The sequence below is a fragment of the Sphaerodactylus townsendi genome, linkage group LG06, assembly GCF_021028975.2.
Source record: "Sphaerodactylus townsendi isolate TG3544 linkage group LG06, MPM_Stown_v2.3, whole genome shotgun sequence".
Lineage (NCBI taxonomy): Eukaryota > Metazoa > Chordata > Lepidosauria > Squamata > Sphaerodactylidae > Sphaerodactylus > Sphaerodactylus townsendi.
The window spans coordinates 92,405,906-92,432,369 of NC_059430.1; the positions used below are offsets into that span (position 1 = coordinate 92,405,906).

General features: G+C 44.7%; 1 protein-coding gene across 1 annotated transcript in view; it reads right to left on the reverse strand.

Annotated features, from left to right (window-relative positions):
• Positions 1 to 26,464, reverse strand: part of ITPR2 (inositol 1,4,5-trisphosphate receptor type 2) — a 228,853-nt gene that overhangs the window by 74,512 nt on the left and 127,877 nt on the right. Inside the window, 1 exon segment of the mRNA XM_048500683.1 lies at positions 929 to 1,037. Within this exon segment, the coding sequence (XP_048356640.1) occupies positions 929 to 1,037 (109 nt within the window).

Below are 26,464 nucleotides of genomic sequence, written 5' to 3' on the forward strand. Positions count from 1 at the left end.
AATTAGGAAAACGATGAAATAAACTCATCCACAGTTATGTAACCATTTCCTGATTTTCTCACTCCTAGAATCTGGTAATCGTGTATGTGGCTACACTTATGCTACACTTTTAACATGAAAGTAGAAAAACCAACCAGTAGGCTTAAATGTGAGCCAGGATCAACTCAAAAGAATGTAAAGTATATGAACAACAGTAGTACCACTCAACAGGAGCACAGAATCCTGCCGTGGGGGCAGCTGACTTCAGTACTGCATGGTGTACTATTCTTATTTTACTACAGCCACCAGCCTCCACCAGCATATTTAATTTTTTAAAGCAACAGTGCATATTCAGGTACTTGTCATAATTGCAAGGTATAGCTATCAAAGCCTTAAGCGATCCTGAAAATTAAGTCTTGATACACACAGAGTAGAGACCAATTCATACCTGCTGATTTCTGGCATTCTAGCAAAGAGCTCTGAGATCAACTCTGACATGTCCAGAAGGGCACTTAAGAATTTACTGGATCAGGCCAAGTTTGCCCTCATCCAGCACAAACTGTGAGAATGTTAGCAAACAGCATTAATAGTTGATGTGAAATTGGCAGCCAGTTTTCAAACAAATGAGATCAGCCACCTGCAAGTCCAAAGTGTAAACTTTCACGTCTCTAATACTACTAGGGGCGAGGGCCAAGCTGCCCTTGAGTTCCATGGCAATTTCCAAGCAAATTTTGGTACTGGGTCAGTGGTACGTTGCAGACCATCTAATGGGAGTTCTGAGACTAACATAATTTATTCTGGTGGAAGCCTTGGTAAGTCAGACCTCACTTGGTCAGATGCAAAAATTATATATCCACAATGTTTCACCATGCGGGACTCTTGACTAGTCCTTGCTGGAAAGAGCAATCACATTCAATTAATTTGCCTTAAAGGTGGTGTTTTAACTTACCTCCCCCTTGTGCAGTTTTGCCATAGCTGCTAGACACAGGGCTGCCAATGCTGCTTCCATGGTCACCTTTAAAATAGCGATTAAGCAGTATCTTCCTCAGGTTACTGCCCTTTAAGAAAAAGGCAGAAAACAGCGTGAACAGAAGCCATTGTTTTCTTTTTGATCTTTGTCAGAGAGTAAATTAATCATTTTATAATTGGGGGGGGGGAGAGGTCTAAAAGAAGAGGAAACCATAATGGCCTGTGTCCACAGCAGACATGTGAAGATTTCTTCTGCCTATTAAGTTTATTTATTTAGAAAGCAGCTGAGGTGCCAGCCCAGCATGCACTGTGCAATGACTTGCCCTCTGTATGGATAAGCCTTTGCCGGCAGCAGAAACCTGTGTGGGCACAACAAAGTCACCCTGAGATTACTGAACTGGGTAAGAGGTGTGATCGGCTAGAACTACCACTTCACCTAACACGTTTTTATTGCATTGTTTCAGCTTCTCTTTCCATCTAAAGTTAATGCAATAACACCAATCAAACAATGAAGAATTTCATTTAAATTGTAGACAAGGAAATGTTTTCATAGGGGGGAGGGGGAAACTGCTCTGAATTGCACTGAGAAATTCAATCCAATAAGAAAAATCCTGACACTCTAGCATTTATCACACCAGCCCAAACCTGATCACTTATTTTTAAATAAAACCGTAACAAATAGCTTCCCACTTTTCCTTGATGGCCATGAATGCAGAAGGCTTTAAAAGCCGGCTAGACAAATCCATGGAGGCAAGGTCCATCAATGGCTATTAGCCATGGTGACTGAAGGGAGCCTCCATCGTCTGAGGCAGCAAACTTCTGAATATCAGTGCCAAGATGCAACATCAGGAGAAAGTCTCAGCCTCTAAGTCTCATTACTGGCCTTCATAGTATCTAGCCAGTGTGAGACAAGATGCTGGACTAGACGGATCACTTGAATCCACCAGGATCTATGGATGCTTTTATATTTGTGCATCAATGCATAATTCAACCATTACACATGTAAGTGCCTATACTAATGCTAAGAATACTCTGGTTTGTATCCTAGAAGTCTGTTTGGAATCCTTCCTCCAGCCCAAGGTGCCTGCTCTGATGGGAAGTTCCCTCCACAATGTTCCCCTTCAGTTGTGGAAACACTCCTGCACAAACTGTGACACGATACTAGCATCTCTGAGTAAATAATTCTTACTTGGCTATTATGCAATAGGAATGATAATTGGTCATGGATGATAGGCTTGGGTATTAATATATCAAATCATAGTGCCACATTGTGGACATTCCATTTCATAAGGGCCATTTACACATGAATTGACTTCTTCACTTTGAACATACATTCCCTTCAGGTTTGGTTCTCGGTTACAAGCACGTTTTCCCCCTCTTCAGCACTCGCCCAACTGTCACATCAGAGAATCTTCGCATTTTCCAAAAGCACTTTTAGTGCAACTTTTTCTCTCCCTCCTTAGGAAAAATGAGGGAGATCACCATACCTCAGGTTTTTCCTCAGGTATTCGCAGGTATTCTCACTTATCCTTGCCTTCCCCCAGCCAGACTAAAGTAGTTCTTTCCACTCTTCAGGACAACATTTTAAGATGATCAGAAGGGCTTGTATCTTTATTTTAATAGTGATGGTCCACTGCTGGAGCGATGAACCCACTGAAGTTGATATTAGATGGCAATAAACAAAGAAACAAAAAGGTGGCCAGCAATCTCACCAGATGGAGGTTTCATGGAAACAATAAGGAGGAGGGCAAGCAAAATGGTGGCTCTGTTCAACTATGGACACTCTGCAGGAGGGTAACCTGTGTAATCAAAAAAACTGTGGGGACACTTCACTACAAAGTAAAGTTATAAAATCAACTGCAGGGTAAGTAGTGCGTGTATAAATGGCCAAGGATAATGTGATGCACCCTCTGCTTTCAAGAGTCCTGACCCCCCCCCCCCCAAACTATAGTAGCCTATCCCTTCAGGCTCTGAGCAGCCCTTGCTATATGTTTCTATATTAAAATGTAGCGTGAGGGTACTTAATCTGCTTACAACTCTGTTGAGTTTGCTCACCTCCTGCAACTCCACTCCCAAATCTCTAGGAATTTTTCAACACAGAATCGGCACAGAATCTTAAGTAGCAAATAAGTTTAGGATGAAGCAGAACAGAAGTGTATTTCTTCTCTAGTGAAGACAGGATGGCCCAGCCTAGATGGAAACATGGGGTCATTTCTGCTTGCCTTTATACTGAGGCTAACGCTGAGCCACCAAAGCTTGTTCTGGGAATAGAAGACACCCGAGTTCAAACATCTGTCCTCTCTATTTCTGTCATCTTGACCAGTCCACCTCTAGATCTGAGAATTCACCCAGGAACCCATCCCACATTCCCAAGCAACTGTGGGCTTCAGAAGAAAACGCCCAATGGTTTGCAAGCTGCCTTTCAGAATGCTTGCATGGCATCTTCTCATTGTTTCTATTCCATAGAATCCCAGACATCACTTGGTCACAGTCTAAGAAATACTACTCTATGGTTAAACAAATAAACAATCGTGAAAGCAAAGGCACACTGTTATGATGTGTTCAAGTGAATGCTATTATTCATGCTTTGGAATGTGAAATCTTCCGATCCAGTTGTCACAGTGGTCAGAATTCCTTTCCTAGCCCTTAACCAATATATGGTTTTGGAATGTAAATAGGGCTCAGCTGACTCTCAGTTCTCATATAATGGCCGCAAGAGACATAGCATAGCTTTGAAGAGACAGTATAACAGTCTGATTGTTACCCATTAATACCATTCTTTTGTCTCAAACAATAGTTGCAAGGAGATAAAGACAAAGGCAAAGAGAAAATGTAAATTTTTTTAAAGGAAAAAGGTTTTTTTAAGGATCTGATGGATAGAAAGGGTTACAATTAAAAAGACAGAAATATAGTTTTAGCATAAGGCAAATGAGTAAAGCAAAATTCTGTTCCAGGCATTCACTGCCATTACCCTAATTGCTTCTACTACCCCTGCCCCCCTAAAAAAAATTATTAATACAAAATAAACCATAACTTGTAGAGAGATAAAGAAAATAAGCAGACAAGCTAGTTTTGAGGTGGCCTAGGGATAAACTAGTGATGGGGTGGCCAAATCTGAGTTTGAGTCACCTTAGGCTGCCTTTCAATATGTAGCCAGCTTCATCCTCTGCAGTTTTGACTTCACAGTTGGAAAGCAGACAAAAATCACCTCAGGAGAAGCACACCAGAGGGCAAGTCAGATTATGGTGCTATATAACTCCTAAACTATAACTCCCAAACTCGTTCTCATTCAGGCAGTAACACTTCTTAAAACTCAGGGATCCTTGCAGGGCTGACCTATTCCTTACCTGAGCCAACTCTCAAGTTACTCAGCAGCAAGTCCAGTGCAGTGGCCAGAACAGGTCACCCTATCCCAGACTGTTTTTGGGGGGAGTGGGAAGGCCTCTTCTAATACCCTGTATCTGTATTGTCATTTAGAGTCCCTGCCTAGTTGCAGTACCTCCTGCTGTGCTCATACAAGCAACTGAGAAAGATGTATTGCAGGTTCAGTTTCAAGTTATCATGCTCTAGGGATGGCAAACTTACTCGCTGCCCCTTCCCAGCACCACACTGAATAAGCAAGACTGATAGCAAGATTGAATAAGCACGGCATTTTTCTGGAGACTAGGCTTCAAACATTCAAAATATAAGGATGTTTAATCAATGAATTAGGAGTACACATGATCTGTTCAAGCATTTCAAGTTAAGCAAAGGAACAAAGAAAAGGTAAAAACACATTATGACTTCTTAACTGATGTGTATATAGAACAGGTGAGCTTTACTTAGGATGTTTATATAGGACAAGTGAGTCAACAGCATAATCAAAAGTGTGAGTTCTCCGTGCTTGGAGCTGGGTGGCTCCTTCCTTCTCTGCCAGCTATTAGAGGGCAACTGGGTTCCTTAGCCCATACAGAGTGTAGTCTCAATTACTGAATGAATTCCTGCGTACAGGGCATTTCTCCACATCCTGCATCAAAAGCACCACCAGTGAGTAGACTGAAGCTGGCAGGGAGCGGTCCCCACTTCTGCTGTAGCCCACTGAACCTTTCCAATTTCCATTTCTGGGGTCAAAGGACTCTAAAGAGTAACATGGGGCAAAGTGGGGATCTGCAATGAACACCACCTTCCTTTTATCTGCCAGCAGAACAACCATTACAGCACAGTGCCACCAACTGTTAGGTTGACCACAAAGATTATTCATATGGCTGGGCAAAGGACAAATCTGATTGCAAACCACCTCCACCCCTTTTTTTTATAATAGCTGAACTGGAAACTGTAATCTAAACCTTCAAGAGTTCAGAAGCTGAGCTTCCATGGCTTGAATGATTTCTTTTTCAAAACGTGATCACTTCCATTGAAAGCAGCTTTATCAGGTCATTCTCACAGCAGGGACTGAATTAGGAGAAGGCTCCCTGGGAGAGGTTCGTGGTCACAGTGCAAATCATGTGTGCATCAGACAGCCTGCCTGGCCACAACAGGCCAAAACAAAAGGTCACTTACTTCCTCCCACAACTGTAATGAAACCTGAGCCTGTGAAAATGTAGACAGAGATATCATTCCCCTCATCGCCTCTGTTCCCTCCCCACACCCTTGGAGCCAGGACCTGGAAACTCTCAGTCTGAGGGCCCAGTGCCCACTTGGGAACTGTGTGTGGTGAAGCCTCCCAGCTCACCTTCTTCAGGCTCAAAAAAGCATCAAGCATCATGGGGTGCATCTGCAACTGTTCTTGGCAGGCAGGATTAAACTATAACTACTTTGAGGGGGAGACTTTCTGTAGAAGAGAACAGAACAGCACCTGCTGCCATGATGGTTTTAGCTTCTTCATGCTTTTAGATTCTCTGCGTGTTCCAGGTGTAGATTTGGGTCCTGATGCCGATGGTTGGACCTTGAACTTCTTTCCCCCCAATGTTTTCCTGGATGACATAATGTCCTTCTGCAGGAACCTAGCTTTAGCTATTTTGATTGGGCAAAAAGTTCTATGCATAGATGGTACCACGTAAATAAATAATAAAGGTGCATATCAATGCTGTGGATGGCATATGGTGCTAGGCAAATACTCAACCACACAGATTTTGCATCTGGCTTGCTGCTGTGAAAATCAGCAGTGGCCTGGCTTCTGTTCTGCCTGTGCATGCCTGTAGCTATGCGAGTCCAAAAATATACACCAGATTTTCCAGAAGCTTCTCATAGCAAAAGTAGCCACCCACACATCTCAGCTGTCTCACGTTAAATAGGGATGCCCCAAGCTGCAGACACACAGATGTTCCAATCCCCCACAAGTAGGATGCTACTCCCTTTTCTGTTGCCAATGCATTCAAGAGAAATGACACACAATAAAACATGAGTTTGCTAAGAAACCATTACGCAAATCAGTTCATTAAAAAATAAGATCCATAATCATCTACCTATTCATCTTCAATTCTGAGCATTAACATCTTCCCCTTTATTTAACAAAATCACAGCTCATTTTTTTTCTTGCTTCCAAAAAGATGGTAAGCACAACAACAAACTAACACATGTGTGTGAGGATACAGACTTGCAAGTTCTGTTCCCTCTGGTCTGGTAGCCCAGAAATTCAGGTTTCTGCCAGGCAAGGTAATCCTTTTCCTTACTTTCCGAGATTACCAACTCATCTATTGGTAGTAACCATTGCCACCAACAAATCTGAACAGGTATCTCCCATTAGATGTTTTTGTACATCTGCACTCTGTATCTTTCTTGTCACCTAGTTGCTGCATCTCTTATTTCACTCACACTAACACAGAGGCCCTTTCTGCATGGGAGCAGAAACTCAGCACCACTGCCTGTCCCAACTGGAGAGGCAGCTCCGCACGGAGCCGAACTAGAGGGGGCTCCACACAGAAATGCAGCTCCACCGCCTCTCCCAGCTGGAGAGGCAGCTCTGCACAGAGCCGAACTAGAGACGGCTCCACACAGAAAACTCCCAGCTGGAGAGGCGGCGCCGCACAGAGCCCCTCTAGTTCGGGCCCCTTCACTCACCTTCCTGTCCAGGGGTCGGAGGGCAGCATGGGCGTGTCCCTCCAGCCCTCCAGCCCTCCAGAGCAGCACTGGACAGGAAGGTGAGTGGAGGGAATGGGAAAAGTGGTGTCTTCCTGGTGCTGTTTGTTGAGCAAGGTTTGAAAGTGACACCTTCCCACCGCTCAGGGGTGGCCACGTTTTTTCCGCCCCTAGGGCGCTGTTATTTGGCCATGTGGAAATGGCCAGAGACAATCTATCACATGTTCACATTTTAGGGATAGAAAGTTCGTCCTCTTCCCCCTTTCTTTGAAAATTGAAACCAAATAAGCATGGTGTGTTTACAGAAATCAGGGTCAGCTGGCCCACTAGAAGAAGTCATTGCCCTCTCTTGTCCTGGATCCCCAGATGCTGCTGTTTGGGTGGAAGTCAACACAATCTTCAATCCTGCAAACTAAAAACACACCACAAGCATACCATAATATATGGCAGGTTAGTTATGCTCATGACCCATTGTGCAGGGTGGACTGTGAACAACACTGAAAGGTAGCAGAACAGAAGTAGCACCAGGTGATAAATGTCTGAATATAACAGAGTCAGAGGCAGATTCAGTCAACCCACACTTTCAGCTAGGTGGAGAGTTTGACTAAATTAGTCCTTGATGTAGTCGGAGCCTAAACTGTAATTGCATGTTACCCTGTATAAAGGGCAGATTAGTGGTTCATGTCTTATATTGCTAATAACACATCCCCTTTATAAGGAGCAGGGGCAGCAAAGTGAGACAAATGAGCCCACTGGGTTGGTTCAGAGGAAATGCAGCTAATCCACAGTTTAATGAGATTACACTTGGTTTGTAAAACCAGGAACTGGCATACAATCAATCATGTTCCAGTTTGAGAATATGGCCTTTTCTCCTTCTCCCCCAGCCCATGACCCAAATGGGATCCCAGCCTGTTTCATGCATGCATCTCAGGACTTAACCCTTACTGTTACAACAAAGTTCACTTACCGTACCACTGGCTGGTGAAATATCCAAACTTAGCTACTACTGACAGCACAGCAAGCAGCACTCACCCACACACACACCCTGCTGCATAGAAAAGGAAGTATATTAGCCTTTCCACACTAAAACCATGGAAAGCAACTTCCTGCTGCCAATTCCCCCCAAAAAACCACACACAAACTCCCTCTGATCCATAAATCCTCTGTCATAGTTTCATAGTACAATTGCAGTAGAGACTCCATAGCTGCCATGCCCTCAAACCTATCTGTTCATCTCCAAGGAAAAGGCAATCACATATCGAGAAATGGCCATGATTACCTTCCCTTGCCCCCACCCAGTGTCTCTGTTTCACAAGTGTCCCTATGAAGTTTCTGGAAATAATGGCACTAGAATCAACTAGGCCATAATTGCGACAGGAGGCAGGGCATATGGTGAGCTCCGGAGCAGTGAGCATGCGTGGCCTGGGCTGGCTGGGCAGCCAAGCCACACCCGGCCTGATCATGTGATGTGAGCCAGTTGAAGGAGTGGAGCACACTCCCTACATATTAGGCAGCACACGGTTGCTCAGGCCTTCTTCAACAGCTGGAGCAAACTGGACTAGTGTTGGTTGCTAATTTAGGGAGCTAGGCCATGGAGAGCTTGAGGTTCAGGCTTGCTTTGAGTGGTGGTAGCAGTCTGTTTTTTCTGCGGAACAGGAGTACCACCCCTCCGCTTTCCTCTTGGGATGGGCGTAGTGAACTGGTATGCCATCCAGCTCCCTCCTTTAGGACTCTTCATTGGGAAGCAGTTCGGTCAGGATATGGCGCCGAAGAAACGCACCAGAGGCCATTTGGTAACCCAAGTGGAACAGGGGAAACAGTGAGTGGATCCCTGGGCATTTGGTCCGGTGGGGTATCCAGGCGGTATGTTTCGGGGCATGGGGCCAGCGCCAGCGCCAGACCCCTCCCCCACCGTCCAGAGGGACACAGCTCAGGAGTTGGGGGGCCAACAGCAGGAAGGGGGGGCCCCCTCTGTGTCTTCGTTATCTCCCTTGCTGGTTACTGGGCAGTTACCTCCTAGCTTTATGGCCCCGCCATTGGCTGTGATGTGGCCGGTTGTAGTACGCCTGCACACTCGGTTGAAGGGAGCCGCAGATTAGTGGGCTCAGGCAAGTTTCCAGTCAGGTTAACCTGTTGGGTTTTTTACAGAGGGGTCAAAGTGCCGATATGAGCATTACACAGGTCAAAGTGCCGATATGAGCATGTGTGTAGCGGGTGTTTTGCCTCTCATCCACATAACAAGTGCGCCAAGTCTCCCTCATGGCAGTCCTTTTGGGCTGGCTGGTCCCCTGGCACTGGCGGCACGCGAAAAGAGGATGGCAGCCAGGGAGGGTCAGCAGCGGCTCTCCATCCAAGAGCAGAAATGACGCGCGCAGAAGGGGTAGGACAGTGGCAGAATCGGGGTGGCTGCATTGTTGACACTGATGCAGTGGGGAGTGCTGCTGGACCGCGAGTTACTTGCTGCGAGTAGCCCGCATTAAATGGTGAGTGGGAAAACGACCTATGTCTGGGTGAAAGACTATAATCTCCAAGTCTCAGAAATATAATGGATTTGGCTCAGTGGTGGCATTCAACTAATTTAACAACTGGTTCCAATGGTGGGATTCAAATAATTTAACAACTGGTTGTTTACAAGCACCATATTAACAACTGGTTCTGCCAAAGTGGTGCGAACCTGCTGAATCCCACCACTTATTTGGCTGTATGCCACTTATGGAAGGACATTCTGCACCAAATCAAGGCTATAGTCACTAAAATTCTGACTGAAAAGTTGCCTTGTGATAGTCTATTAACAACCAGTTCTTGGTCTTGAAGAGGAAGTTTAATAAGAGTTTCTTGCTGCCTAAGCATTGGCAGTATTTGCAAGATACAATTCTTTACCCCTAAATTGAACAAGAGATATATTTACAATTGCATAAGATTCAAACGTATCAGGCAGAAAAATACAAAAGCCCAAACTTCTAATTAAACGGGAACCAGTGTGTGAAACACTGGAGCTACTTTCTTATTAAGACAGTTGGATGTTCAAGACATGGTAAATTGAGTCAGTCACTGAAAATGTGTGAGCCCTGACCTTGTGTAGGAAGCCAATATATAACACCGCAGATAGGGAAGATGGTTACCATGGTAACTTTATTAGTTTAGGGCCATAAACCAACTATTATAAGCAACTGCATGGCTTTAAGGAACATGCCTAGCAAATGGGTTACAAAATAAGGATCTACTCTTGTGACTTGTTTTCAGATTTGTACAACATAAATGTGGGCTGGCAGAAAAACTGTTTCTTAAATATTCAGTTGTGTTTTAGGAACCACAACAGCATCAGGCTACACAGTAGATCATGAATATCAGGCTAGGGAAAGCGCAACCAGGAAATATTTGGCTCACAGCCAAACGCTGTACGTCTCCAATATGTGTGTGTTTAAAGTGTCATCAAGTAGCAGTAGGGTTTTCAAGACAAGAGACTAAAAGATGTGATTTGCCATGCCTTCCTCTGAATAACCTCCCTGGTATTCCTTGGAGGTCACCCACCGAAGTACTTCCCCAGTAAAGTGCCCAAGCCACAAGTCTTTAGAATAGCTCTCAACAATAGCAGAAATGCCAGTATAGTTCCAAAGCAAAGCTGGGCACTCAAGGCAAGTCATATTGTTGCAGATTCACTGTACAACTGAAAACCCTACTCTGAGTTCCTCAAAGCTAGAACAAGATACAATGATAAATTAAAATTGTTCCCTTACACTCTAACCTACTAGGAAACCAAATAAATGAAAACTTAACTTCCCAAAGACCTTCAGGTGATCATCAGTTTTTGGCATGAGCCAACAAAGCAGACATAGGTGAAACAGCTGCTGATGTTGTGCTGGGATATGACTTCCATTTGTCCATTTGGTCAGATTTTCCCAGAATCTGGGCATGCTATTTAGTGCCTACTTGACCCATTTACTGGCCAATATTCTCTGGTTTAGTTTGTTCTTCAAAGCAAGTGGCTAAGCCTTCTAGACCTGGAAACATAAGGCAAAATGTTCCCTGTCTAGTTTGTTCAATAGAAACATGCCCATTCCACCTTTACTTTTCCCAGTCAAGAAGGTAAGTCATGGCTGTGTTTGACAGTTATGGTAAGCTCAAGAGAGCACTTTGCTTCTCCTGCTTCCACAAACTATTTCTTTTGAGCTTATAGTTATTACATTTCCATCTCACCCTTTTCCCAAGGTGCTCAGGGTAGCCTACATGGGTCTTCTCTATCTCACCCTCACAAATCACCCTGTGAAGTTGGTTAGGCTGAAGAAGCATGATTAGTCCAAATTCCTTCAAGTGAGCTGCATGGTTGGGTGAGGTTTTACACCTGGGCCAACCCAATCCTAGCATAGCACCTTAACTATTATACCACACTGGTTCCTATGTTTAGTAATGTAAGTTTCTGTGGTTGTTTTTAATAATAGAGTCAGAAATACAAAGTCTAACTAAAAGAATTAAGACTAAGACGGGCAAAAAAAGTAGTTGGTTTCCCCATGGTTTAAGCAGAGAAACTCTTAGATTCAATATTTGTGATGTTTAAGACAAAACGATTTACTTCTGAGCAAGTTCAGATGAGATTTTTAAGGCTGTGGTCCTATTGACAGCAAGCTTCCTGGAAACAAATAAAACTCCACTGAAATCAACACAGTATGTACAGAATGGCACTCCAAATCTTAGTTTAGCTTATAACAAGATTTCCTATCTGTACTAACCAAGGTTAGTGCTTTATGCTAGATTTTGTGTGGGTGTCCACTCTTTAACTGCCAGATTTTTGAGACCAGTGAAAAAATCAAAACAGAATTTGACAGATAAGGAGCTACTGAGCAACAAAACTAGAGGGCAAAAGGCCCAGGGCCTTGCTCCATCTATCTCTCGCTCAAGCGAGCTTTGTTGTGGTCTCCAAAGAGAACCTGAGTAAATCCCAGCAAGAGTAAGCAGTCAGGTTAGCAGACATTTTTCTATTATCCTTTCCTAGCTTTTTGCAGTAGATAAGAGGAGGAGATGCAAAGCAATTGGCAGACAATATGATCACTTTACATAATTAGCATCTTCTTTGCATAGTATGCAAATTAAACTACCCAGAGTTAGGGAACTGGAATAAAGCAAGCCTTCACTTCTCCACTTGCTCTTCTTTTCTTCAAGGTCTTCAAAACTGTGAGAGGCTGGGAATAAAATCTTGCTGGAACAGATACTTTTTATGTCCCGCTGCAGACGGTCTGCCTCAGACACAGTAATTTTTGTGAGAAGCATAGGGTATAAAAGTCAAACTGCATAGAACCTAAAGGGCAAAACTCAGAGAACATTCAAGAATGCTTCAAAGTCCTACAAAAAAAACTTATTATCCCCTTACACCATCATCTTAGAACAAAAATACCACAGGAAAACAAACAAGCATGTTATTCGCATTCGGTTCCTTCAGAAACTGGCTCTAATTCAAAATGGTCCACATTAACCAACCAACGAAGACTTTCATTGATTAATATACCAGTAAAATCAATGAATACTTCCATTGCTAAATTTTAGATGTGACCACAATCATCGAGGTCCTAAGGATGTGGGATCCCAGTTCTACTTAGGGAATGGCAGCAAAGAGAAACACACTCTGTTGCTGATAGGGCAGAGAAAAGGCCCAATTATGCAGCGTCTTTTTGCTTCCGTTTGGGTTTCATGCTGTAGTTTGACCTGAAATAAAATTTGAATAAGGGAGACCACAAAGTTGCATTTGGGTTGTGAAATTAAATACACCTACTATGATTGGGGGTAAGAAAAGTAGAATCTTTTAAAACTGTCTAAGAGAATGAACAAAATGAACCTGTGCCTCACGCAGGAATACTGATCAAGGAGCAGGAACTGGCTGGAACTCAGTGTACCTTAGATTGCAAAATTATATTTGTTTCTGTGTAGTTTATCAAGCAGCCTACAATGAAACAAGAAATGGAGGCCAACCCCTCCTATGGAATCAAGTCCTGTTTGACTATCCAGCATCACTCAGAAAAGTTTCTATTTAAAAGAAATGCTAATGTTGTCTAAGGAATAAAAAAAATTGGGGCAGGAATCAAATTTGAATAGGGTCCAAATTTGAATAGGGTCCACAAGAACTGCAGCCTTACAAATGAACATGACTCAAAGACATGGAGAGAAAAAACAGCGGTCTGCTCCCCAGTCTGGACTACAACAATTTATTTGCAGAGTTGCTGCAGTAAGTTAAATTCTCTGATGATATGGAGCAGTCAGCAGACTGATGGCATCACCAACGCATTAAATCAAGCTAGCATTGACTTTGTAACAACCTCTGTTTAATGTCTGGAGTGCTGGCAGAAATGAGGCATTTGAAAAACAAACCCCCTTTAGTCCAGGCTCAAATCCCTTTTCTCCCATGAAAGTTCACTGAGCATCCTTGGTCCAGCTGCTCACTCTTAGCTCATCATACCTCACATGGCTGTTACAGAGATAACATGAAGGGAGACCCATATAAGCTACCAACAACTGCCTACCCACCCAAATATAGCTCGTTATGACCATGGAGGCAGATACCTGAAAGACCACCAGCAGCAGTGGCGTAGTGGTTAACAGCAGGTGTACTCTAATCTGGAGGAACCGGGTTTGATTCCCTGCTGTGCCACTTAAGCTGTGGAGGCTTATCTGGGGAATTTAGATTAGCCTGTGCACTCCAACACATGTCAGCTGGGTGACCTTGGGCTAGTCACATTTCTTTGGAACTCTCTCAGCCCCACCTACCTCACAAGGCGTCTGTTTTGGGGAGAGGAAGGGAAAGGAGATTGTAAGCCACCTTGAGTCATAGGAGAGAATGGGGGGATATACAACTCTTCTTTTATGGGTTTTGCTCATCTGAGCAGGGTCCATGGGTAAGATCAGCACTAGCTCACATGCATGACTTCTCTGTGGTGGCTTCCACTTTGTGGAACAATCTGTCTGAGGAAGTCAGAAGGCCTTCATGATTCCATCATATCACAGGATATGCAAAACAGAAAGGCCAGGAGGGCAGTTTCATAAAGGGATTAGAACTGTAGTATAATAGGACCGCTCAAGATACTTTTATGACAGAATAGATTGTGATCTATTACAGTATTTATCATATGTATCACCTTGTTTTTACTGCATGTCTTCTACCTTTAAAACCCACCTCCTGCATTATACAGGTTTTTGTTTGCATAGTATTTGAATTGTGTAATTTTACTCCTGTAGTTTGTTCACTGATGCTATTTGATTGATTAAAAACATATTTTGTGATCTGCCTTGAGTCTCAGTGCTACAGCATCTGCTTCACATGCAGAAGGTCTCAGGTTCTATCCTCAGCAGCTCAAGGGAAAAGAACTAGATAGCTGGTGATGGGAAGATCCTGGAGAGCCACAGTCAGTTTGAGAAGACAATACTGACTTTGATGGACCAAAGGTCTGATTCCGTATAAGGAAGAGTCATGCATTCATGTGAAGGAAATGTAAGTTTTTTGTTAATCACTCAAACAGGTATGTTTTTTCCTCTAAGAAAAAATATGATTTTTCAAATTGATTTTCAAAGACAAGGTCTTGTCTAACAAAATGACAGAAGACATAAGATTTCACAATATCCCAATATTCAGGTTATTTCCCAAATAGTTTTTTTTAAGATTTCAAGCTGCTCTGTTTTTCAGTAGAGAGGCCAGGCAAACTCCTTCCTAGCACAAAATCAAATGTGAAAATGTACATTTTTTTCAATACAGAGAAAAGCACCCATTCAGCTGCATGGCAACTATAGTGTGAAACTGCTAACAGAGGCATATCAGTGACAAGAAATGGCCTTTGCAAAATGTGTACTAATCTTAACTTATTAAACCTCATTCTGGTAGGATCCTAACTGACAACATGAAGACCATCACATTATTAAGAGCTGTATGGTGATCATCACAGGCTTAGACTTAACCATGTACGATACACCAGTGCACAGGTAACCAAAGGCACAGGGCACCACAAAGCTTTCTGCAGCACCGTGGTTCAAAACAAAACAAAACAAAACAAAACAAAACAGGACATGCGGTTCATCACAAATAGATGCCAGTATCTAGTGCTACCACAAATAAGAGGTGGTTTTGAGGTCTAGGGTGGGCTTTGGATACAGAGTGTGGGGGAAAGTATCAAGTAGTACACACTTCTTGACTCCCAGTTTGATTTTGGGAAGTCTGCCAATTTCTGCTTGATCTACCTGCTGCAAGGAGATGCCATCCTATCAGCAAAAAAGATGGGCACCATATAATGGGTGAGGTGAATGTAGTTCAAGGACACCTCTGTGCCCTATTAGAGCATAATGATGACACAGGCAGACATCAGGTGGGGAGGAAGTTCAGGATCCTGCAGCTTGTCTTGAAGTCATAGTTAAGAGATGGTAACCATCACATCTGTAGTAGTCTGGGTCCCCCCACACAGCTGAAAGAAAGGAATTCCGTTTCCACAGCCCCAGCTGTTTCAAGTCATGATTGAATGTTGATCAGTACATACCGAATCAACTGCTGGGGGAAGGGGAATCAATCAGAGGGAGTTTTGTCATTTTTTTTTTTTTTACATAAAAGCTTCTCTCTCTAAACGGCCTTGTTAGGGGCTTTTCAGTTGCCAGAAATCCTAGTGAGGCCATATAAATAACTTTCTGCCAGGCCACATGGGATTCTCACATATTAAATAAATATGAAGTACTGCTAACTGGCCACCTGTATTCACAAGTGTTAAGGCCAGCACATCACATCCCTTGTCAAAACTTTCAACCTATCAAGCACTAAGCCATCCATCAACTACTAGGCCCTGCAGAGGAATGATCCCAAGTCAGATTATTTATTTATTTACATTAGTTATAGTCTTCCTTTCTCACAGGGACTCAAGGTGGATTAACATAATGAGCCAGTACAAGCACAAAACGGGACATTCAATGACCAATGTGTTTGGAATATGCTGCCACACGGGGTGGTGATGGCCACTAACCTGGATAGCTTTAAAAGGGGCTCGGGCGGATTTATGGAGGAGAAGTCGATCTATGGCTACCAATCTTGATCCTCCTTGATCTCAGATTGCAAATGCCTTAGCAGACCAGGTGCTCGGGAGCAGGAGCAGCAGCAGCAGCAGCAGCAGCAGGCCATTGCTTTCACATCCTGCAGTGAGCTCCCAAAGGCACCTGGTGGGCCACTGCGAGTAGCAGAGTGCTGGACTAGATGGACTCTGGTCTGATCCAGCAGGCTCTTTCTTATGTTCTTATGTTCTAATGTATTAGGATTTTAGAAGTCTGGAACCACCTGAAAGAACTTATGCATAGCATAAGTTTTTATATGACACATTAAGCAGTACAGAAATTACATGAATAGGATCCCTCTTAGAATAAGCTAAATACGGCAGTACAGACCACAGTTCTTAATTATTTGTCCAATCAAGTTTGTAAAATGATTTTGCATAGTGCAACCCTATTACCTGCATAGAAAAGCCCTCCTGAATAGTTTGCAGAAGGCCAGGAGAGTGGGAGCTTTCCTGACATCCTTGGGCAGGCCATTCCACAAGGCAGTAGCCACAACAAAGAAAGCACATGTGCGCGAAGCTGGTGATTTTGCCACTTGCAGATTGGCAACTGCAGAAGCCCTTGCTGATATGAGCAAAGTTATCATGTTGGAGCATAGGGGAAAAAATCAGCCTTTCAAATAAGAGGGGCCAAGGCTTTGTATATGATAGCCAATACTTTAAACTGAACCTGGTAACAAACAGATGGGCAGCCAATGGAACATCTGCAGAATGGGAGTAATACGCATACTCCAACTAACTCCCATTAATAGCTCAATTTCAGCTTTCTGGGCCAGTTGGAGTTTCTGGGTTGATTTTGAGGGGAGACCAATGTAAAATGCCTTACATTAGTCTAGTCCAGGGGTCTGCAACCTGCGGCTCTCCAGATGTTCATAGACTACAATTCCCATCAGCCCCTGCCACCAGGGTTGCAGACCCCTGGTCTAGTCTCCTTGTTACTGTGGGGTGGCTCTTGGGGGCCGCCTTATAGGCTACACTGAGTTGGAAGAAAGCTTTCTTGCAGCTGCATTAACTGGCTTTTCCAGGAAGGACCCCAAGATTTTTAAATTGAATCAGCAAGGATTAGCAGAACTCCATCAAAAGTGGAGAGAACACTGTCCTTCAAGTCCTTCTCCTTCCCAGCCGACATTACTTCTGTCTTTTCAGGGTTCAGTGTCAATTCATTCTCTTTTAGCTAATTAACCAGTGACATAATGTATAAGGGCGAAACCTCTCCAAGGGCATGACGGGCAGAAAAACATTCTAAGTCTCTGTTTGGGCAGAGGGGATGTAAGAGTTAAAGGCGGGGGGGGGGGGAGAAAATCGCTTGTTTCTGTGTTTGAGCAGCCAGCTTACTTAACGCTCAGGATTTCAGCTTCCCCTGTGGAGGCCCAAGGAAGCATCTGCATCAGCAGTGCACAAACACCCTGGATAGAATTACAAGCAGCAGCAATGTATCAGTTCCTGTGCAGTGGCTAATCAACCCATTTGCTTTCTAGTGTACAACAGTGGGAAGCTTATCTCATGCAGAGTCACGGACCTGTTCAAAAAGCAGCCTAATTGAATTTCAGGGCCAAGAGCGTTGCACAACACGTGAAGCGTCTCTAGCCAAACACCGTGCCAGACACTTGCAAGCCTTACATAATCGCAGGCTGTTGTTGGCGGCAAGTGCCGTACTCTCAGCCGCCTCATCGACTTGGCAGCCAGTGTCTCCTCCAATCATGCCCTGCTGCTTCAATCTGCACATACAGCCTTCACATGGCCTGTCACATGTCTGGGAAGGGGGGAACTGTTGCTCCACCAACCAAAAAAAAAAACCCCTCACAAGGCAAAAGAAGATTAAGAAGGCTAAAACATGGGGTAGGGGTGAGGAAGAGATCCTGCCCTTGCTCAGATGAACAAACACCCCAGAAAAAAGCAGCAGGCAAAAAAGCAGCAGATCTATTTTCTAATTGCTGGTCCTGGGGGGACTTGGAGGGCCTAAGGGGAGCAAACTAGTCATCTTAACTGGTTCAGGATCCAACCTTACAGCCATAAATACAATTTATTGGCATGTCTGGGTGGTGAGGGGCTCAGATCGAGGCCAGCTCCCTGGGTTCGTAAAGGGCCACGTGCAAAAGAAGCGAAGCCAGTAGTGTTGGTTCGCCTCCACCCCGCGGATTGTCTTAGAAGAAAAAGGCAAACTCCAGCTCACTTTTTAGTAAAAGAGAGCTGTGGCGAATATGGGTGAGGTAGTGGGTAAGTGGTGGTTGGATGTGACGGAGGGCAGAGTGAGGTGTGTGAGGATGAGCTGGATGTGTATTGTGTGGTAGCAGTGGGTGAGGCACAGAGAGTGAAAGTTACCTGCGTGTGAAGGGGGGAACCCCACCTGACGTCTCACACGACAAAGTGTGTATGTGTTTCACTTCCACTCGTATTACCTAACAGTATTACCTATTTACTGTTTTCAATGCTCATCTCTGGCCATCTGCGCGAACATTGTAAGGGCATATCAACCCCTCAGGCCACAGACATGCTGCACATGTGCCAACAGACCCCAAATGTGGGCATCAGTCAGTCTTACTTCCACAAATCAAGGAGCCCCATCCACAGATGTCAGATATTAAAGAATTGTGGGAAATTACTGTAAGAATTTTAAGAAGACAGTTGGAATTCTAGCATCACTTTCCAGTTATTTTCCTTCTCCACAAGATAAGTTTCAAAATTATAATTCAAAAATTACATTTCCAGCAAGCTTCCAACAGAAGTCCATCGAAACAAAAGGAGACACGCTTGCTATTGCTTGCAAAGATAACATGATAAATGGTTTTAAAAGTGTCATGTGCTGGTTATGTAGAGACCTCAAGCCTGAGAAAGTCTGGAAATCCCTCCCAAAATTTAGTGTTTAGTATCTTGATACTAATGCCTCAACATATGTGCACACCCAAGAAAACTTGGTTCCTTGGAAAGATAAACATTAGGTCTCATATAAATGTGCTGTTTTCATCTATGTTTCCTCAACCCATGACTGAAAAATGAGAATTAAACCAGTAGAGGGGAAGAGGGCAAGGATGTAAACCATTGTTACTTTCAAACCATCATTAACAGTTGTTTCTTAAAATTACTATCTGCTATATTGTTATTTTATTATGATTAATGCCACTGCTGTACATGGGATGTCCAAGGCAAAACAACAGTGGATACCCTTTCCTACCCTGAGGAGGGGACACACAAAGAGAAAGATGGAAAGAAAGCATCACGATTTCCACAGGATAGCCATGAGCAAGTTTAGCTGTACTATATTAAGACTGTTGTTTTTAAATGATACATGGAAGCCACCCTGAGCCAGATTTTGGTTGGGAAGGGCGGGGTGTCAAATATAATAAATAAATTAAAGTCCAGGCAAGTATAACAAAAATGGCAGAAGTCATAAAACTGAAGTGAAGGTATACCAAATTGAAGAGAAGTTGAGAGCCAGCATGGTGCAGGGGTTAAGAGTGGTAGACTCTAATCTGGTTGATTCCCTAACCCTCTTCGTGAGCAGCGGACTCTTATCCGGTGAACTGGATTTGATTCTCTGTTCCTACACATGAAGCCTGCTGGGTGACCTTGGGTTTCTCACAGTTCTCTCCAAACTCTCTATCCCATCTACTTCACAAGGTGTCTGTTGAAGGAGAGGAGGGGAAGAAGTTTGTAAGCCACTTTGAGAGTCTTTATAGGCAGGGTATAAATCTGAACAGGAGAGAAAGGTGGGATATAAATCCAAACCCTTCTTATATCCTTGTAGTAATATGAAATATCCATTGCAATTAGCATGAAAACTCCTGTCCTTCCAGTGCTCCAGGCAGCCAGCATCATATATGAAAGAATTTTACCTAGTACGCCAACTCATATGGGCATAACCTTCTTCACAACAATACACACAACTAGGTCCTTATCTTCACAAATAACCAGAAGGATGACAGCCTCACGAAGAGTGCAGTGCCATTGCTTTTGGAAGGGGGACAGAGACTTCTTAACTGGGGTAGGGACCCAGTTTGCTTCCCTCTCATAGCAGCAAGCGCCCAACTCAGGCTTGGCCTAAAATGTGGGCAAATGGAGGTTGAGAGGCAAAAGGTCCACCTTGACCTATATAACTTCCCCCATTTTCATCTATGAAATACATAAGCGAGTCTACAGTGTTAGAAGTTGTCTGGAATTTGCAGTAGACCTAATACCAAGAAAGAGGTGTGTGCTCATATGTGCGTGGGGGCTCTAGGAGCCAAGGGGGCAGCCTGAAAAAGTTTGGAAATCACTGATTTAGACTGTACCCAGGAGGAACCTTTTATAAACGATGCCTCCCTTAAAGAAAGACCACAAGATGCTCACCCCAATCCTAAACATGCATACTCAGAAGTCAATTCTGCTCCCTATGCTTAGATTACAGTTTTAATTAGTTAGTTTACTGAGCACTATCAACAGCTGGTGTTTTCTTCACTTACTTGAGTCCTGAAAACTACTGCTAAGCTGCAAATCTCAAGGTGCAGGGATTTACAATAAAAGCAGCAAATGCTTAGCAATTGTCAGCACTGAAACCAATGCAAACTAACCCCCTTCTTAGTATAAAACAGTTATATTGTTTTTATTGCATTTTCCCTTCATTCCGAGATTAAAAATTGGTACATTGGAGCATTGTGCTGGTTTCAGTTTTTCTTTTTTTATTATTGTTGACTTCGGAGGACTGACATCAATATTCATGACTCCCCCACCCACCCTTAATACAACACATCAGATTCTTCTCACTGCTGGTTTTTAGTGTGATGCTGAAGCATCAAAAGGAGGCTGTTGGTTGTGACATATTAGACACAACAATAATAAATTTGTAACTATCAATAGACAACAGCACTCACATCAAAAATCCACTATTAACCTGTTAGTTCCTAGGCTAACATGAAATCTTTTAACTTTAGCAGAAAAGAAGCAAAATCCCATGTGAAAGGAACCAGGCAGAAACAGAAGAAAACTGACTAGCTTATAAAAGGTTGATCCCTGAATCGTCCTATTGCTCAAAGAAGGAGATATAAAACATTACAAGTGCAGTAACTGATTTATGTCCGCCCGCGGAGACTTATGGATCCAATTGGTTTCCTGAATGCTCTACGGGAATCTGAACCTGCCGGCACACTCGATGAGCAGGTGGCTGACTGGAACTCCCGTCTAGTCGATGCCATCGAGGTTGTTGCTCCCCGGCAACCTCTGCGTCCACGTTCCCGGCTGGCCCCCTGGTATACCGAGGAGCTATGCCGGATGAAACTTGAGAACTCCAGGGCGTCTAGAGCGAGAAGTGGAGGAAAAACTTCGTGGCAGAGTGGCGCTTGAACATCTTATAGGGCGTTTATGAAGAAGGCCTATGAGTTGGCGATGAAGGAGGCAAAGAAGAGTTTTCTTTTTTCCTCCTCTCTCGCGTCTGCCTAGCTCTCGCCCGGCACAACTGTTTACGTTAGTGATTCGGGTGCTGACCTCACTACCCTCAGAGAGGTCTACAAATGATCAATAATTGGAAGTGATGAGGCTGTTGCCAGGAGGCATTTACCAGAGCTTCTTCGCCCAGATAAAGAATCACGTCCTCCATCGCCAGAGACCTCCCTCGCTTCTTTGAGGCTACGAATTAGTGAACTGGAGGCTCCCGCTTGTCAGCGTCTTCAGGCCCCTTGTTTGGCCGGTTTGCCCTGCGTCCTCTGAGGCAGCTGTTGACAGGGCCCTGGCTGCTGTTAGACCCTACTACCTGTCCCTCTGGATCCGTGCCCCTCCTGGCTTGGTTAAAGTTTGCCGGGAGGAGCTACAACCCCACCTGTTGAATATCATCAATGGCCTCCCTTTGAGCAAAGAAGTCTTTCCAGAGTGGGTTGAAGGAGGCGAGTGGTCCGCCCACTCTTAAAAAAAAGACCACCGTTAGATCCTGGAGATCCTGGCCAATTACCGCCCGTCTCGAATCTTTTCGTTTCTGGGGAAGGTAATTGAGAGAGTGGTGCTACTTAAGAGCAGCTTCAGAGGAGCTTCCTGGAAGGGACACATCGGCCTTTGACCCTCTTCCAGTCCGGCTTCCATGCTGGAAGCATGGGACGAGAGACCGTTCTTGTCGCCCGTCACAGATCGCATGCTTCTGTATGCAGCTGGACCCGCGTGATCGTGGGCGCTTTCGCTGGTATTGCCATAAGATCTTACCAAGCACTTGGCGTTTGATGTGGTGCGACCACGACCTAATCTTATGGCCCACCGGCCTGCAGCCGCTTCCGGAGTGCGAGGCATTTGTCCTTCAGTGGATTGTCTCACCGCTTTCTCCGGGATGTTCGGACTCCAGCATAGTGTGGTCGCGATGGAGATCCAGCCCCTCCTGACGGATTGCCCGCTTCAGTGCGAGGGTGTGCCCCAGGGGGCGCTTCTATCTCCGGGCTTATTATTTAATATCTATATGCGACCCCTTGCTCAGTTGGTACGGAGCTTTGGGCTGATCTGTCACCAGTACTGGATGACACTCAGCTCATTCTGCTGATGGAGAGGAGGGCGGCCATCGCCCCTGCAGCTCTGGCCAGCATTGTCTGGAGGCGGTTGCTGGTTGGTTGCAACAGAGCAGGTTAAAACTAAACCCATCGAAGACGGGAGATCCTCTGGCTGAGACGGGCGGGAGGTCGGGGATTTCCAGTCGCCGGTGTGGGAGGGGCCCTTACTGGCACCGGCCCCCTCTGTCCGCAGCCTGGGGGGTCCACCTGGATTTGTCTCTCTCTATGGAGACCCAGGTGGCCCATACAACCCGGGCTGCGTTTTTCCATCTCCGACAGGTCTCGACGGCTGGCCCCCTTCCTCTCCCAAGCTGACCTGGCCACTGTGATCCATGCAATGGTCACCTCCAGGCTAGACTATTGTAACTCGCTCTACGCGGGCCTTCCCTTGCGTCTGATCCGGAAGCTGAAGTTGGTCCAGCATGCAGCAGCTGCGTCTGCTTACAGGTGGTGCCTCCACCGCGACCACATCCAGTCTGTAATATACCAGCTGCACTGGCTTCCAGTGGAATTCCGGATCATCCACAAGGTATGGGCATTAACCCTTAAGGCTCCTTGCGCTGCCTGGGGCCCTCGCGACTCCTTCGGGACCGCCTCTTACCCCATATGTCCCTGCACGGCCTCTGCGTTCAGCAGAGGCCAATTTACTGGTGGTCCCCCGGGCTCTCAATGATACGGGTTGGTTTCCATCTCGAGCCAGGGCCTTTACCGCCCCGGCTCCAGCCTGGTGGAACACTCTCCCACCATTTGTCCTGCCCCGCGGGATCTTGGAGAGTTCCTCAAGAGGGCCCGTAAGACCCACTGTTCCACTGGGCCTTTGGGGAAGCCGGCCGCTGATGGTGTGCGCCCTTCCTGTGTTCTCCCTTTACCATCTTGGGAGCCTATAACATCTATACCGCCTTCTCTCCGGGAGGGGTCTTTTATCTACTGATAGTTTATATTGGACGTCATGTGACTTGCATGGAACGCTGTAACTTTTATGTAACTTATGTATTTATTGATTGATTGATTTTAAATGTAACTGATATTGCTGTATTGTTTATGACGCTTGTTGTCCACCGCCCAGAGCCCTTAGGGGATGGGGCGGTCTACAAATATAATAATAAACAAACAAACAAACAAACAAACAAACAAACAAACAAACAAACAATAAAAGCAGCTAGGTACTAATCCAGGGAAATATCTTCAGTGACTGAAGTCGCTTGACCTTCTGCCTTGTATAAGTACTGTATTTGCTGAACAATGTATTGCTCCATGACCACCACATCCCTCCTTCCTGTAAAAACGAGATCCCTTTCCTCCCATATTCATATGATGCTCTAAGGACTTAAAAATTAAGTAGTGTGGCAGCTCAGTTCATTTTTTAAAATTTCATAACCTTTATTGGCATAAGAAACAACAGAACAATAATACAGGTAGGAAGGGATGGTTAAGAGCATATTGAAACAACAATACACAGAAATTTTGCTATGGCCTCCAATGTCACATTGTTCTCATTATAAAGGAGAAATACAGTTTTTTGTGCGTCGCTTGCCTCAACTTGGTCTACCAACAAGGGGTCTGGGTACTTGGCTCTGATAGACGAATACAAGGGACACTGTAATAAGGCATGCCAAACAGTTTCTTCACAGGCGAGATCACAAATACATTTCCTCTTGTGGTGCGGGAGCCCCAATCTTCTTCCTTGTCGAAGAGCAGAAGGTAGAACATTGCAACGAGCTAGTGATATAGCCCGTCGCCATTTAGGCTCTATTAACAGTTGCAGATATCCTGCCATAGTTGAATTATTCAATGGGATACCCAAAAGGGAGGGAGAACAAAATGTATTGGCCTCATTTATCAATTCCCTGTGACCTAAATGTACAACCTAAATGTACAAAGTTTTGCTAGGTCTCTAAACAGGAGCTAATTCCCCCCTATGGTGGATTTGCCAAACTGCTTTCCATCTGCACTGTTAGACACTCATGATCTCTTTCACCATTTCAAGACTTTCGAAACAATAGCCTTAATTAAATTCAACAATAGAATATTAATACCTACAGAAGACACAAGCTAGTACTTTGCAACTATAACATTAATGAATCATCCCCAAAATGCAAACTATGCCAGTCACAAGACCTCAACAATCAAGTTAGTAATAGCCTTTCCACTCAGAACATATTTCCAGTATGAGTACTGGTGGTTCATCAGTTCTTGATTGGATTGTGTGGCAGACTCAACATGGCTGGGCATAATTCCACAAACTGTTACCAGTGACAACCAGATGCTTCACTCTGGTAGCTGCCACTTGCTGTTCTGAACACCCAAAGCAAGATGTCCTCAGTCTGTACAAAAGATGGAAAGGGAGGAATCCTACACTGGTGGGAGCGAATGACTGACATGTGAAAAGAACTCAAGGTGGTCATCTTTGATTATGAGCACTCTCCCAAGTTCTGTGTGGAACAGAAATATGGGGTTGGAAAATCAAGTCAGTAGAAAAATTAGAAATTATTCCAAGTATATTGTTATGGCTCATCCTGGTCTAGGAGGGGACCTCTGGGAGGAAGACTCAGATGGAGAGGAGGGGACAGTTTTGGTTCCAGATTCCCAGGCACCCCCTGTAAATGCAGAGCCTGACCGGTCATTAATCCCTGCAGGACCAGGTCTAGATGCTCTGGCAGAGCATGCAGGTGGGTATCCATAGCCAGGTCCAAGCTCTGAGATTCCCCAGCCAGGGTCTAGCTCTGATGCTCTTCAGCCTCTTCACAATGAACCAGAAGGGATCCTGCCAGCTCCATCACCTCCCCTGTCTCTAGAGCCCCGGGAGCAATGCAGGAGGAGACTGCATGCTAGGTTACAGCAGAGAAGACGCAGTAGCAGGTTAGCAGCCATGGGGCAAGCTGACTTGGATGTGAAGTCTTTGCAGGAGGCAGACTAAAGTAACCCAGTTGCAAGAGGTTATTGCACTAGTAGGGGAATGGGAGACTAGCTATAAAAGAGAGGTTGCAGCTGAGCTATCTTGTGGCAGTAGTGTTGTGTTTCAGTTTGCAGGTCTCTGCCTCTGTTTCTAGCTTTGTGTGCTCATTAAATAACTGCACTCACGGAATAACTGTGTCCGGACTGTCTGTTGGTTCCTGACAGCCTGTCTATGACATATATTCCTAAGGAGGACCCTAGGTTTGCCACCATCTACCCCTGCTGGTTACTCCTTTCCTATAAAAGGCTATCAAATTTAAATAATTACCACTTGGTGAGTCTCAGCATAAACTCAAGGAGAGATTAAACATCTGGGAAAGTCCAATGTATCCTTTACTTGAACAATATGAAATACCTTCCTTGGAGAGCATTACATCTTGGGAGAGAAGTAAAATTAATGACTGGATATTCAATAAGAATGCTTTACAAGATAAAGTCATAGCTGCCAGGACAAATTATGCCCTGTGGTTTCCAAGGGTTAAAAAGTACAAATGTCTATCCCATTATTTAATTACACTTGGGGGCTTTCCCCACTGACAGAGTTGAACTGGTTTCTACCTAGGTTCGCCTCAGTGAATCCCCACTGCCACCGAGCTCAACATAGTTTTGTCTCAGTTCTCTCCCCCCCCCCCCTCAGAACTGCGACATCCTTGTTGCAGTTATGAACTACACTTTTTTGCTGGAAGAAGGTCGATATCGCTTCGAAGCTTCGAAGTGGGGAAGCATCGAAACAACACCTCATCCGTTCAACCAATCACGAGCTGCTTTTGTGGCAAGCGCAGGACGGGAGAGTTGTGGTGGGCAGAAAGCGCATGTAACTGTAAACTGTAAAAAAAAGAACGCTCCCATTTCCCGCCGTAACACAAGCGCCAATCACGATCGAGGAGCGAAACAGACACCAAGATGATCCCACCCACTTAGATTGGTTCCAGGGGACCAACT